Genomic DNA, 13,287 nt, shown 5'->3' with positions numbered 1-13,287 from the left:
GAGCACACACAGAGGGAGAGGGAGCAAAAGAAGCAGACTCCCTGTTGAGAAGGAAGCCTGATGTAGAGCTCAGTCCCAGGACTGGGATTATGACCTGAGCCAAAGGAAGATGCTTAACCATCTGAGCCACCCAAGTGCCCCACATTTTTCCCTTAAAAAAAAACTATATATATATATAAAATATGATTTTATTTATTTGAGAGAGAGCGAGCGGGTGAGAGAGAGAGAGCACAAGTCGGGGGAGAGGGGCAGAGGGAGAGGGAGAAGCAGATCCCTCACTGATCAGGGACCCCTGACTTGAGATCATGTCCTGAGCTGAAGGCAGACACTTAACCGACTAAGCCACCCAGGCACCCCAGTTTTCACTTTTGACAAGCTATCCAGTATTACTAAATTTAGGCACAGCTATGACATTGAGTTTTAGAATAAAAATGCTCGCCTTTTACTTAGGGACATATGTATGCTACATCACTTAATTCTCAAAATACCTTGTATGTATTACTTTTCCTCATCTTGTAGATGAAGGAACTGAGGCTGAGAAACTGAAATGACTTTCTTAGGTCACATAGCTTGTAAGAAGAAGAGCCAGACTGGAAAAAGGCAGGTTCAACCTCAGAGCCTATATTCTTGACATTCTTCTGCATGCCATTCAGCACTTCTTATCATCTACAAGCAGAATTAAACCCAGTATTTTTTTTTAAATGGAACAATCTTGGGGTGCCTGGGTGGCTCAGTGGGTTAAAGCCTCTGCCTTCGGCTCTGGTCATGATCCCAGGGTCCTGGGATCGAGCCCCGCATCGGGCTCTCTGCTCAGCGGGGAGCCTGCTTCCTTCTCTCTCTGCCTGCCTCTCTGCCTACTTGTGATCTCTGTCTGTCAAATAAATAAATAAATAAATAAAATCTTTTTTAAAAATGGAACAATCTCTTAGATTTATTGTTAAAAAAAGCAGGGTATATAATATTATGTATGACATGCTTAATACCATGTGTAATATGTGTACATACACATATAAATGCATAAACACACATAACAGTGGTTTGCTGAAGCTGGCTCACACCAGCTGGGAGAGCCACTAGTGCACATCTCTTCCCAGCTTTGTAGTTGTCGACTTTACTTTGTTACCTTCTGATCAGCCATGGTGGTAGTATTTATACCATAGAAATCTGCAAACACTACCAGTCAGGCTTTTTATTTGTATATTCTGGAAACCTGGCTGTTAAACATTTAACAGCACTCCATTTGTTTGCATGTGTATGTGTGTATAAGTATTCTACCCTTTGAAGGGTGTATAAGATGCTGGTTATGCAGATTCCCCTAGGAAGGGAAACTGTCAAACCCAATATTTTTATAGTAAGGAAATTAATCAAGAGAATTCAACTCCGTATGAATTGTGGGGTGCCTGGGTGGCTCAGTTGGTTAAGCGTCTGACTCTTGATTTTGGCTCAGGTCATGATCTTGGGGTCTTGGGATCGAGCCCCGAGTGGGCTCCCCACTCAGCCGGGAGTCTGCTTCTGTCTCCCCTCTGCCTCTCCTTGCATACAAACCTGCACGAATGCATACACGCACTCTCTAGCTCTCTAAAATAAATAAATAAATAAATCTTTAAAAAATAAAAAAACTTTGAATTAATGGTACTTTTGATACTGCTATTAAGTATTTTTCTCAGTGTCTTAGCAGTCTGACTGGAACCACAATTGAAGAGTGCAAGCCAGGCAAAGTACACTGCTTTATGACCTTCAATACCATTGTAATACATCAGGAATACAGTGAGAGAAGGGACAGCAAGTGTTGGTAGAAAATATAGATCATTAAAATAATTCATATCAGTGACTGTACTGAAGACTGGTTTACTGCTTTGTTCTGCCACCATATTCTTGATACCATGTATGGAGATCTAAAAGTCAATTGAGAGGCAGCTCTGGTTCCCAGATTTTTTTCTTTCCATAAAGCATTGCAGAGGTAAGATTCTCTTAGACCCCATACCTAAACACCTTTAGTTCTCCATGAAAAAAGAAAGAAGTGTCTTTACATTAATGGGATAAAATGGTCTTGAGTATACACACATTTTTTTTTAAAGATTTTATTTATTTATTTGACAGAGAGAGAGAGAGACAGCGAGAGAGGGAACACAAGCAGGGGGAATGTCAGAGGAAGAAGCAGGCTTCCTGCTGAGCAGGGAGCCCGATGCGGGGCTCGATCCCAGGACCCTGGGATCATGACCTGAGCTGAAGGCACATCCTTAACGGCTGAACTACCAGGCGCCCCACACATGTCTTGAGTAAATTTATATTAGAGACAGATGAGTAGAATTTACTATTACTCTATAAAAAATTGTTTAGTTGTTCTTAGGGTCTGCATTTTTAGAATCATTGTGTTAATTCCTCATTACAGGGAGAAGATCTGGAGTATAATTGTATCAGAGCCATTATTATCAGAAAGCTGTCTTATTTTTTATTTCTATGCTGATAATTAAATGCAGATCAGGAAATTTGAATCCGCTCTTTAGGAAGTCTTTTTTTTAAAAGAGATAAGGAACTAAAGCCCCATTTTACCCCTGAAAGTTAGTATACATATTATATATACTAAAAAAACCCCTATTTTGTATATGTGGGGTTTTTTTTCCAGATGATTTCCACTGGGAAAATTACTTGAAAGAGACTGGATCTTTGAGTGCCCCTTCGGAGTGTTTCAGACAGGTATGCCAAAATTCTATAGATGTTGTATATATTAATGTGAACGGTTAATTTGTTGAGGGATGTCTGTGTGATTGTTAGGTTCTAGCAGTGTGAGGAGATAATGGGATTGTGGTAGTGCCACTTAAGGGCCAGATGGTTTCTTTGCATTCATTCATTAAGAATTTACTCTGTGTCTGGTATACTTAGCCTTCGTGATTGTCCATCTGGAGGGAAAGACAGACATGTAAATAATTAATTATGAAAAGTATGATAACTCTATACTGGGAGTACTCACAGAAGAGGTGACATCTGAGATGGCTGGAATGAGGGGAAGGATATTCCAGGCAGAGAGAACATCCAAAGCAAAGGCACATAGGTGTAGAAGAACCTGAGTGTTAAGGGATAGCATGGAGCACAAAGTGGGCAGAGGTGATAGTGTGGGAAGAAGGTTAAAGGTGTGGGGGCTCTTAAACTGTATTGAGGACTTGGACTTAGGCAGTGGTGAGCTGCCAGTTGGTTTATTTCAAGGGGAATGGCCTAATCAGATTCTTATTTTAGAAAGCTACTCAAGGTACATTTTATAGGCTGTATTTGGGTTGCCTGGAAATGGGCAAAGGAATAAGATCAGAATGGGCAGTGTTTTTATGTCTATAAAAAGAGAGGGTTTGGAGATCTTTTCCTTGACCTTTATAGTTCTTTTGCTCACCATCTGCTATGACTGTTACTTAAAACATTTCACAGGTATTCTGGTAACATAACTGACCGTTTGTTTTTCTTACAGTTGATGCATTTTAACAAAACTTTATTTATGTGTGTGTGTGTGTGTGCGCGTGCGCGTGTCTATACACACACGCACACATACATCTGTAACATATACAGTCCCAGGTTCCACCAGCTAATGACTTCAAAGTTGGTATGAAATTGGAAGCCCATGACCCTCGCAATATGACTTCAATATGTATAGCCACGGTCGTTGGAATTACTGGTGCCAGGCTACGTTTAAGACTGGATGGTAGTGACAACAGAAATGATTTTTGGAGACTTGTCGATTCTCCAGACATACAGCCTATTGGGACATGTGAAAAGGAAGGGGACTTACTTCAGCCTCCACTGGGTAAGGATAAACAGTTTTTAAAATAACATATTCTTACTAATGTAATATTCAGTAGAAAAAGTTCAAGTGGCCTTTCATTTATTTTGAAGATTTTATTTTTTTTTAAGATTCTATTATTTATTTGAGAGAGAGAGTGTGTGAGCAGGGGGAAGGGCAGAGGGGGAGGAAGCTCTGCACTGAGCACCGAGCCCCATGTGGGCCTTGATCTCATGACCCAAGATCAGGACCTGAGCCGAAATCAAGAGTCAGCTGCTTAACCAACTGAGCCACCCAGGCACCCCAGATTGGATTTTTAAGTAATCTTTTTACCTAGTGTGGGACTCAAACTCAAGACCCCAGGGTCAATTTGCATGCTCTATGGACCAAGCCAGCTGGATGTCCTGAAGTAGCCTTTTAGAAATCTCTTCTAGGGGCGCCTGGGTGGCTCAGTGGTTTAAGCTGCTGCCTTCAGCTCAGGTCATGATCTCAGGGTCCTGGGATCGAGTCCCGCATCGGGCTCTCTGCTTGGCAGGGAGCCTGCTTCCTCCTCTCTCTCTCTCTCTCTCTCTCTCTGCCTGCCTCTCTCCCTACTTGTGATCTCTATCTGTCAAATAAATAAATAAAATCTTTAAAAAAAAAAAATCTCTTCTAGGCATTTTTGCAAATAGATGGTTATTATGGAGAATGTATGAGAGATTAGCTCAGTACCATATGTTACAGAGTTTCATGTAAATACACATTTGGTATATGTGTGCTGAAGGTTCTCCACTCCAGGGCAAGACATATGCTATCTTCAAACTTGACATGTCTAAAGCCCCTCTACCAGGTCACACATGCAGATTCAGAAACCCTTCTGGGGGAGGAGTTCATAGCATTTGTTACTGAGTCACTTCCTCCCTCATTATTGTCTTTTGACCCATTCAGCATTTTCAGCATGGGTGGGGGAACAGGGGAAAGGTAGGATTCCACATCCAGACCCCAGTTTCAAACTTGGCAGTTTCATTATAACTGCAATGAGAAGAAATCATAGTAAGAGGAGGAGGGATCAGTACCTTTAGATATTTGAAAAGGAGGAGATTGATGGAACATTATAGCAAAGGTTTCTAAGTTCAAAGCTCTCAATTTTGACCAAGTTTTTGAAAGCTAAAAAGTGTGTGACTCCAGTTTTGGGCAAATTGTTTTCTCTTAATATTTACTTAATTTTAAAAGATTTATTTATTTTAAAGAAAGAAAAAGCGCGTGTGTACAAGGTGGGGAGGGATAGAGAGGGAGAAAAACTTTAGCAGACTCAGTGTTCAGTACGGAGCCTGATGCAGGGCTCGATCCCACAACCTTAAGACCACGACCTGGGAGGAAACCAAAAGTCCAGCAGTACCATCCAGGCATCCCTGTTCTCTTTTAATATTTATTTAGATGTACTCCAGGGGTGCCTAAAACTGCTGGTTTTGGCTCAGGTCATGATCTCAGGGTTGTGAGAGTGAGCCCTACGTTGGGCTTTGTTCCCAGCGCAGATACTGCTTGAGACTCTTTCTCCCTCTCCCTCTGCTCCTACCCCCGGTCCTCAGGTGCACTACCCTCCAAATAAATAAATAAGTCTGAGAAAAAAAAAGGCCTGGGGCACCTGGGTGGGTCAGTCTGTTAAGGGTCTGCCTTTGACTCAGGTCATGATTGCCAGGATTGTGGTGGGGTGGAGGGGAGTGGTTCCTGGATTGAGCCCTGCATCAGGCTCCTTGCCCCTCTCCCTCTGGCTGTTTCTCCCTCTTCCTGCTTCTTCCTCTCCCTCAGCCTGCTGCTCTCCCTGCTTGTGCTCCCTCTCTCAAATAAATAAATAAAATCTTTTTTTTTAAAGCCTGGTCTCCCCAAATATTTAGATGTCCTCTGATATTCTGTAGAAAATAAATTATTTCCTTTATTACTTCTACAGTCTTTTTTAAAAAAAAAGACTTTATTTATTTGAGAGAGAAAGAGAGATCATGAGGGCAGGGTGAGGGGCAGAAGGAGAAGCAGACTCCCTGCTGAGCAGGGAGCCCCATGCGTTGCAGGACTTGATTCTGGGACTCTGGGATTGGGATCATGACCGGAACCAAAGGCAGATGCTTAACCAGTTGAGCCACCCAGCATCCCTATTACTTCTGTAGTCTTGAATGAATGGTATAGATTAGTTTTTGTTTCTTCTTTACAATGCTGAAAATGAACATTCTCTGTTATAAAGCACAATGAGAGAATGGATTTCTTTTTGTTTCCTACTATAGTTAAAAATACCCTGAGATCCCCAAATTTAAGATACTAATAATTACCACTCTTTTAGCAATATACTTTTATACTTTTCTTGCTCTAATTGTTAATTATTCCTAATTTGGTTTAACATATTAAAAAATAACTAATTAGAGATGTGTTATTCCAAGAAGGTGGTTTGGGGTGTATGTATTTTCTGCCTTTTGCCTTCTTTTCTTTCTTCATATCATTTATATTTTAAATAGTTCTTAAATCATATAGAATTCTGTATGAGATAGAAGTGTAAACCTGAGGCGTAGTGCTTCCCTGTTTGGATTTGATTCCTGTTTACAAATGATAATATGTTTTTGAATTTTGTTTAAAGGAAGTATAACTGTTGTGATTGCCAACATTTCAAACACACAGCCAGATTTATGATCATTCTTATTTCAAATTACTTTTAGAGTTTTTTAATTAAAAATATGAAATACTTAGTGCATGATGATTAATACGTATTTTGATAATACATATTAAAAATACACAATTTTTGCCAATTTGCTCATTAGGTGCTTTGAATAGTTTATTTTCCATTTTAATATAATACAACTTACTTGGTTTTCTTTTTTCAAAGGTTATTTAAACATTAAAGGTTATTATTTAGAAGCTTTTTTTAAAGTTTTAGCATGCAAACATAAAGATGTATAATTTGTGAGTGTACAGCTTATAAATGAACACATCCATATAACCATAACCCACATCAAGAAACAGGATATTATTAGCACCCCAGAAGTCCCACTCCTGCTGATCCCTAGTCATAAACCTCCCATTCCCAAAGGTACCACTGTCTAGACTTCTAACATGATAGATTAGTTTTATCTGTATTTGAATTTTTATATGCACTTTCATCTATTTTTGGCCTTTTCATCTATTTTTGACTTTAGGCAATTAAAGAATTAAGAAAAATGTCAAATTAAGATGATGATGATGATTGCATGACATAATAGGATAAGATGGGGGTTAAGAGAAAGGCATAAGGACCAGAGAATTATTTTTATGCAATATTCTAACCATAATGTGGCAAATCCATGTTGTGGTTGATTATTTATTAGGTATCATTGATAATACTGATATAAGGGAGCATATAATAAATCCCCTCTCCCCCCATTTTTTTTCTCTCAGATTAAGGGGATTTTGGTATAGGATTATTATAGGATGACTTTTTATCTGAACTTTTTTGCATGTTTAATCCTACTGGACCCAGTGCCAGTGATTACCAGTGATTCCTGTGCCTCCTTATCTTAATGCATGTATCCGTCAGGGTTGTATGCCAAGTTCTCTTTAATTCTGGCATCAGGGCAGGCAAGTGGTGTATGAAACGGATTACCCCCAGAAAGCAATAAAACTAGCAGACCTCTGCCCCCTGTTGCATGTGCCAGATGCTGTGATACTCACCATTAATTGATGAGATCTTGAAAAAAAGACATCCGATGAGTGTATTTTGATTTCATCTGATACAAATTCTAAGAGAAGATCTTGTTTAGTGTCTGTAAAGATTGCTAAAGTGAGACCTATCTTTTCCCCCAATATTGTATGAAAAATTTCAAACACACAGAAAAGGTGAAAATATTTTACAGTGAACATCCACATACCCACTACTTAGGTTCTACCACTGTTACTTTACATGCTTGCTTGATCACTTACCTATCTGCCCTTCTATTGTTTCATCAGTTCATCTTAGTTTTACATGTATTTCAGAGGAAGTTATTGATGTTAGTACATTTTTCCTAAATACTTTAGCATGGATGTCATTAACTGGAGTTCAGTGTTTTTTTTTTTATTTTGAGGTGAGGTTTTTATACAGTGAAATGCATCATAAGTGTACATTTGCTGAGTTTCACAGAATACTGTCTTTCTGAAAAGAAATAAGGCAGGGACTCTAAGGAAAAAGAAGGGGTGGAAGTCTGCAGCCTTTGCCGTGCTTGTGTGGCTGTTGGTGGGGACTGGAAGCTCTTGTGGGTTTTAGCTTGGTTCACCCCTAGTATTGGGGCCCATTCCTAACGTACATATGTGTATGTTGGTGAACTCTAGCTAGTGGCTTCTCTCAAATGAGAGTTTTTACCCCTACTGTAGCATTGTTGCCAAATAGTGCAGTGGGGACAGTGGAACTGATCGAGGGGTTCATCTGCTTCTCTTAGCTATTTCCTTAGTTTCTCAATAAGAAAGTCATTCTCTGGAGAAGAATGGTAAACAAAACCTATTTTTTTTTTAAAGATTTTATTTATTTATTGACAGAGAGAGATCACAAGTAGATGGAGAGGCAGGCAGAGAGAGAGAGAGAGAGAGAGAGAGAGAAGCAGGCTCCCCGCTGAGCAGAGAGCCCGATGCAGGACTCGATCCCAGGACCCTGAGATCATGACCTGAGCCGAAGGCAGCGGCTTAACCCACTGAGCCACAACAAAACCTATTTTTTATACCAGTTTGCTCTAATATCACAGAGAGACTCTTTCATACTGATTTATTTTATAAAATAGGGTATCAGATGAATGCATCATCTTGGCCAATGTTCCTCTTACGAACACTGAATGGATCTGAAATGGCACCTGCAACAATCTTTAAGAAGGTAAGAAAGATATAAAAATCTTCCATCACGTGGCCTGTAGCTTTATTGTTTTAATAGGGGCACTTAAATGTTTTATCTTCTTGGATATGGAAGAAAAATTCTTTTTAAATTACTGGATTGACACGTGTATTAATCTGCTTGAGCTGCCCTAACAAAGTACCATGGACTGGGTGGCTTAAACAATAGAAATTTATTTTTTTCACAATTCTGGGAGCTAGAAGTCCAAAATCAAAGTGCCATCAGGGCTGGTTTCTAGTGAAGCCTCTTTCCTCAGCTTATAGTTGGCCACCTTTTTGCTGTGTCCTCACAGGGCCTCTTCTCTGTGCCTGTGGCGAAGGAGAGGTATCTCTGGTTTCTCTTCCTCTTATAAGGACACCAGTCCTTTTGGGTTAGGGCTCCACCCATATGACCTCACTTAACCTTTGTTACCTCTTTAAAGGCCCTATCTCTGAATACAGTGACATTGGGGATTAGGACTTCAATTTATGAATTTGGGAGGACATCATTCAGTTCATTACAGTGACTTAAACAACAGAAATTTATTTTCTTACAGCTCTGGATGCTAGAAGTCCAAGATCAAGGTATCAGCGGGCTTGGTTCCTTGTGAGGCTTCTCTCCTTGACTTGTAAATGGCTGTCTTCTCTTCCTGTCTTCACATGATCTGTGTGTCTGTGTCCACCTTTCCTCCTCTTATGAGGATACCAGTCCTTGGATTAGGGCCCACCCTAATGACCTCATCTTAACTTAATTACCTCTTTAAAGACCCTGTCTCCAAATGAAATCACATTCAGAGGTACTGGGGTTAGGATTTAAACATGAATTTGGGTGCTCGCTTTGGCAGCACATATACTAAACATGAATTTGGCAGGGGTGGGGACACAATTCAGGCGATAACAGCAAGTCATAAAAAGGTCTCAATTAGAATCACCCACTAGTCAAAGTGAATTTGTATCCACTTTCTTCACCTTAGATATGAAAGGAGTGCTCTACTGGAAGCAAATGTTCATTGTTATTTTTTATTTACCTTCAAAAGTGAAGCTTCCCCTCGCTTTGCTGTATTAGTCATCCTTCGACATTGGAGAAATGATGACGGGCCAGAAAACCACTTGAAAGTTACTTAGAGAGATTTGGTTTCAGAAGTAAAAGAATGTTAAAAACAGTCATCAGAAAGAATTTGTTATAAGGAAATATTTGTTATATAACAAAGAGGGAAAATTCCAAAGATAGTTTATGCTCTTGAGAAAATGTTGAAAGAGTACACTATGTTAAGAAACAGTGAATAATAGCCAAGTTTTAGTTAAATTATGGGTCAAAATATTTCTTTCTCACCCTCTGTCCTGATTCTTTTTTCAGTCACTTAAATTTTATTAGTTATTCATGTCAAGAATGGTAAATATTGTAGTTTTTTCTTTAAAAAGGATTCAACAATTCTGTACATTTCTCAGTGCTTATCTCAAGGTAAGTGGACTCTTAATCCCCTTTATCTATTTTACCCCTCTCCCCGCTCACCTCCCTCTGGCAACTACCAGTTTGTTCTCTATTTAAGAGTCTGTTTTTTTGTCTCTTTTTTCTTTGTTTTGTTTCTTAAATTCCCCGTGAGTGAAATCATATGGTATTTATCTTTCTCTGACTGACTTATTTCACTTAGCATTTTACTCTAGCTCCATTTATGTTGTTGCAAATGGCAAGATCTCTTTCTTTTTCATGGCTAATATTCCAGTTATATATATATGTATATGTACCACATCTTTATCCATTCATTTATGGATGGACACTTAGATTGCTTGCATATCTTGGCTATTGCATATAATACTGCAGTAAACATAGAGGTTTTTTACATAAGAACATAGAAGCATTTATCTTATCAAATTAGTGTTTTCACTTCCTTTGCATAAATATCCAGTAGTGAAATGATCATAGGGCAATTCTATTTTTTTTTTTTTTAAGATTTTATTTATTTATTTGACAGAGAGAGAGATCACAGGCAGAGAGGCAGGCAGAGAGAGAGGAGGAAGCAGGCTCCCTGCAGAGCAGAGAGCCCGATGTGGGGCTCGATCCCAGAACCCTGAGATCATGACCTGAGCCGAAGGCAGGGGCTTAATCCACTGAGCCACCCAGGCGCCCGGGCAATTCTATTTTTAATTTCTTGAGGAAACTCTGTACTGTTTTCCGCATGGTTGCATCCGTTTGCATTCCCACCAACAGTGCACCAGAGTTCCTTTTTCTCCATATCCTCACCAACCTTATCTTTTTGACTTTAGCCATTCCAGCAGGTGTGAAGTGGTATCTCACTTTGGCTTTAATTTGCATTTCCCTGATGATGAGATGTTGAGCATGTTTTCATGTGTCTTTTGGCCATCTGGGTGTCTTCTTTGGAAAAATGTCTATTCAGGTCCTCTGCCCATTTTTTAATCAGATTATTTGTTTTTTTGGTTTTGAGTTCTATTAAATTTTTTGTATATTTTGAATATTAATCCCTTATCAGGTATATCATTTGCAGATATCTTCTCCCATTCAGTAAGTTGCCTTTTTGTTTTGTTGATGGTTTCCTTTGCAGGGCAAAAGCTTTTTATTTTGGTATAGTCCCAGTAGTTTAATTTTGCTTTTGTTTCCCTTGTCAGAGGAGGCATATAAAAAAGTAGAAACGTGGAAAAACAGAAACACATAGAAAAATATTTCTATGGCCAGTGTCAAAGAAATTACTGCCTCTGTTTTCTTCTAAGAATTTTATGGTTTCTGGTCTCCATTTAGGTTTCTTGTTTTTATTTTAAGATTTTATTTATTTGAGAGTAAGAGAGAGCATGAATAGGGGCAGGGGCAGGGGGAGAAGCAGACTCCTCGCTGAGCAGGGAGCCAGACGTGGGGCTTGATCCCGGGACTCTGGGATCATGACCTGAACCAAAGCCAGATGCTTCACGGACTGAGCCGCCCAGGTTTCCCCACATTTAGATTTTTAATCCATTTCAAGTTTGTTTTTGTTTAACAAAGTGGTCTAGTTTTGTTGTTTCACATGTAGCTGTCCAAGTTTTCCAGCACCATTTGTTGACGAGACTCTCTTTTCCTCGTTGTATATCAGTTGAGCATATAAGTGTGGGTTTGCTTCTGGACTCTGTTCCATTGGTCTATGTGTCTATTTTTGTGCCCATACCATACTGTTTTGATTATTACAACTTTGTAGTATATCTTGAAATCTGGGATTGTGATAATTCCAGCTTTGTTCTTCTTTTTCAAGATTGCTTTGGCTAAGGTTTTTTTTTTTTTTTTTTTTTTTTTTTTTTAAAGATTTTATTTATTTATCTGACAGAGAGAGAGATCACAAGTAGGCAGAGAGGCAGGCAGAGAGAGAGGAGGAAGCAGGCTCCCTGCAGAGCAGAGAGCCCGATGCGGGGCTCGATCCCAGGACCCTGAGATCACGACCTGAGCCGAAGGCAGCGGCTTAATCCACTGAGCCACCCAGGCGCCCCTGGCTAAGGTTTTAAAAGCTTTTGGAGAACCTTAAAGACATAATGATGTAAAACATCAATTAATATGAGTCTAGCATTGTGAAGAAAAATACTTGGAGTGCCACTTTGAGTAGTAAGAGTGCCTGAAAGTGGGTTAGCCCTACCACCTCCCAGTAGGGATACAGGCCCTTTGGGCAGTGTGTAAAGCATATGTGAGAAAAGTAACAAAAAGAGACGTTTAGTAGTAGTCTTTATGAAACACTACTGGCTTGGGCTGTGGCTTCAGATAAGCCATCAGACTTACTTTATGTATTGTCAGATTGCTTTATTAGCTAGTTACATGCCACATGCACACACATTGTATCTTTCATTTTTAAAATTATGAAAGTAATTCGTGTTTGGAGAGAGGATATCAAAATACATACTTAGCTAGACTAAAGAATGCATGTCTTTTTTTTTTTTTTTTTAAAGATTTTATTTATTTATTTGACAGAGAAAGATACAAGTAGGCAGAGAGGCAGGCAGAGAGAGTGAGAGGGAAGCAGGCTCCCTGCCGAGCAGAGAGCCCGATGCGGGACTCAATCCCAGGACCCTGAGATCATGAGCCGAAGGCAGCAGCTTAAACCACTGAGCCACCCAGGCACCCAAGAATGCATGTCTTTTTATCCATCCCATCTTTTCCTCCTTTCCAACCTCTTCTCTCCAAATAGAAGTTTTCTTTGTGTTCTCTCAGACTTTTTTCTGTGCACTCACAAACATATATGGGCTTCTATTTTTTTTAAACATAAACTTGAATATATTGTGAATATTGTTCTGTGATTTATTTTTACCCATAAAATATGTATATTCTAGAAGTCTTTCCATTTTGCTTCATATATGTTTTAGATCGTATTTTACTATTCTGTGGTATAGATTACCATAATTGGTTTACTCTGTCCCTAAGGATGGATGTTTAGGTTGTGTCCATATTCTTGTTTAAGTCATCTGTAGTATAGAGCTTTCTGTCAAAGTGTGAAGGTACATTTTTAGAAGTAGAATTATTGGTTCAAAGGGAATATGTACTTTAAGTGTTGATATATACTATTAAATTGCATCCCCAAAGGATGTTTCAAGCTATGCTTCATTATCATTGTATAGATGTTTCTATTCCCACACCTTCACTAGCATTGAGTATCATCCATCTTTAAAAATTTTATCTATCTTTTTGGGGGGGAACTGGGATGGGTGGGGATGGTATCTCA

The 13,287-nt window shown here is 39.3% G+C and overlaps 1 protein-coding gene across 4 annotated transcripts in view; it reads left to right on the top strand.

The window, feature by feature from the left end:
- Positions 1 to 13,287, top strand: part of SCML2 (Scm polycomb group protein like 2) — a 98,826-nt gene that overhangs the window by 25,635 nt on the left and 59,904 nt on the right. For all 4 annotated transcript variants that reach the window (XM_045996332.1, XM_045996331.1, XM_045996333.1 and 1 more), the window contains exons 4-6: positions 2,627 to 2,697; positions 3,556 to 3,790; positions 8,515 to 8,603. In XM_045996332.1, the coding sequence (XP_045852288.1) occupies positions 2,627 to 2,697; positions 3,556 to 3,790; positions 8,515 to 8,603 (395 nt within the window). The remainder of the gene's footprint in view (positions 1 to 2,626; positions 2,698 to 3,555; positions 3,791 to 8,514; positions 8,604 to 13,287) is intronic.

The sequence above is a fragment of the Meles meles genome, chromosome X (assembly GCF_922984935.1).
Source record: "Meles meles chromosome X, mMelMel3.1 paternal haplotype, whole genome shotgun sequence".
In the NCBI taxonomy this organism is placed as follows: domain Eukaryota; kingdom Metazoa; phylum Chordata; class Mammalia; order Carnivora; family Mustelidae; genus Meles; species Meles meles.
This window is presented reverse-complemented; position numbering and strand designations above follow the sequence as displayed.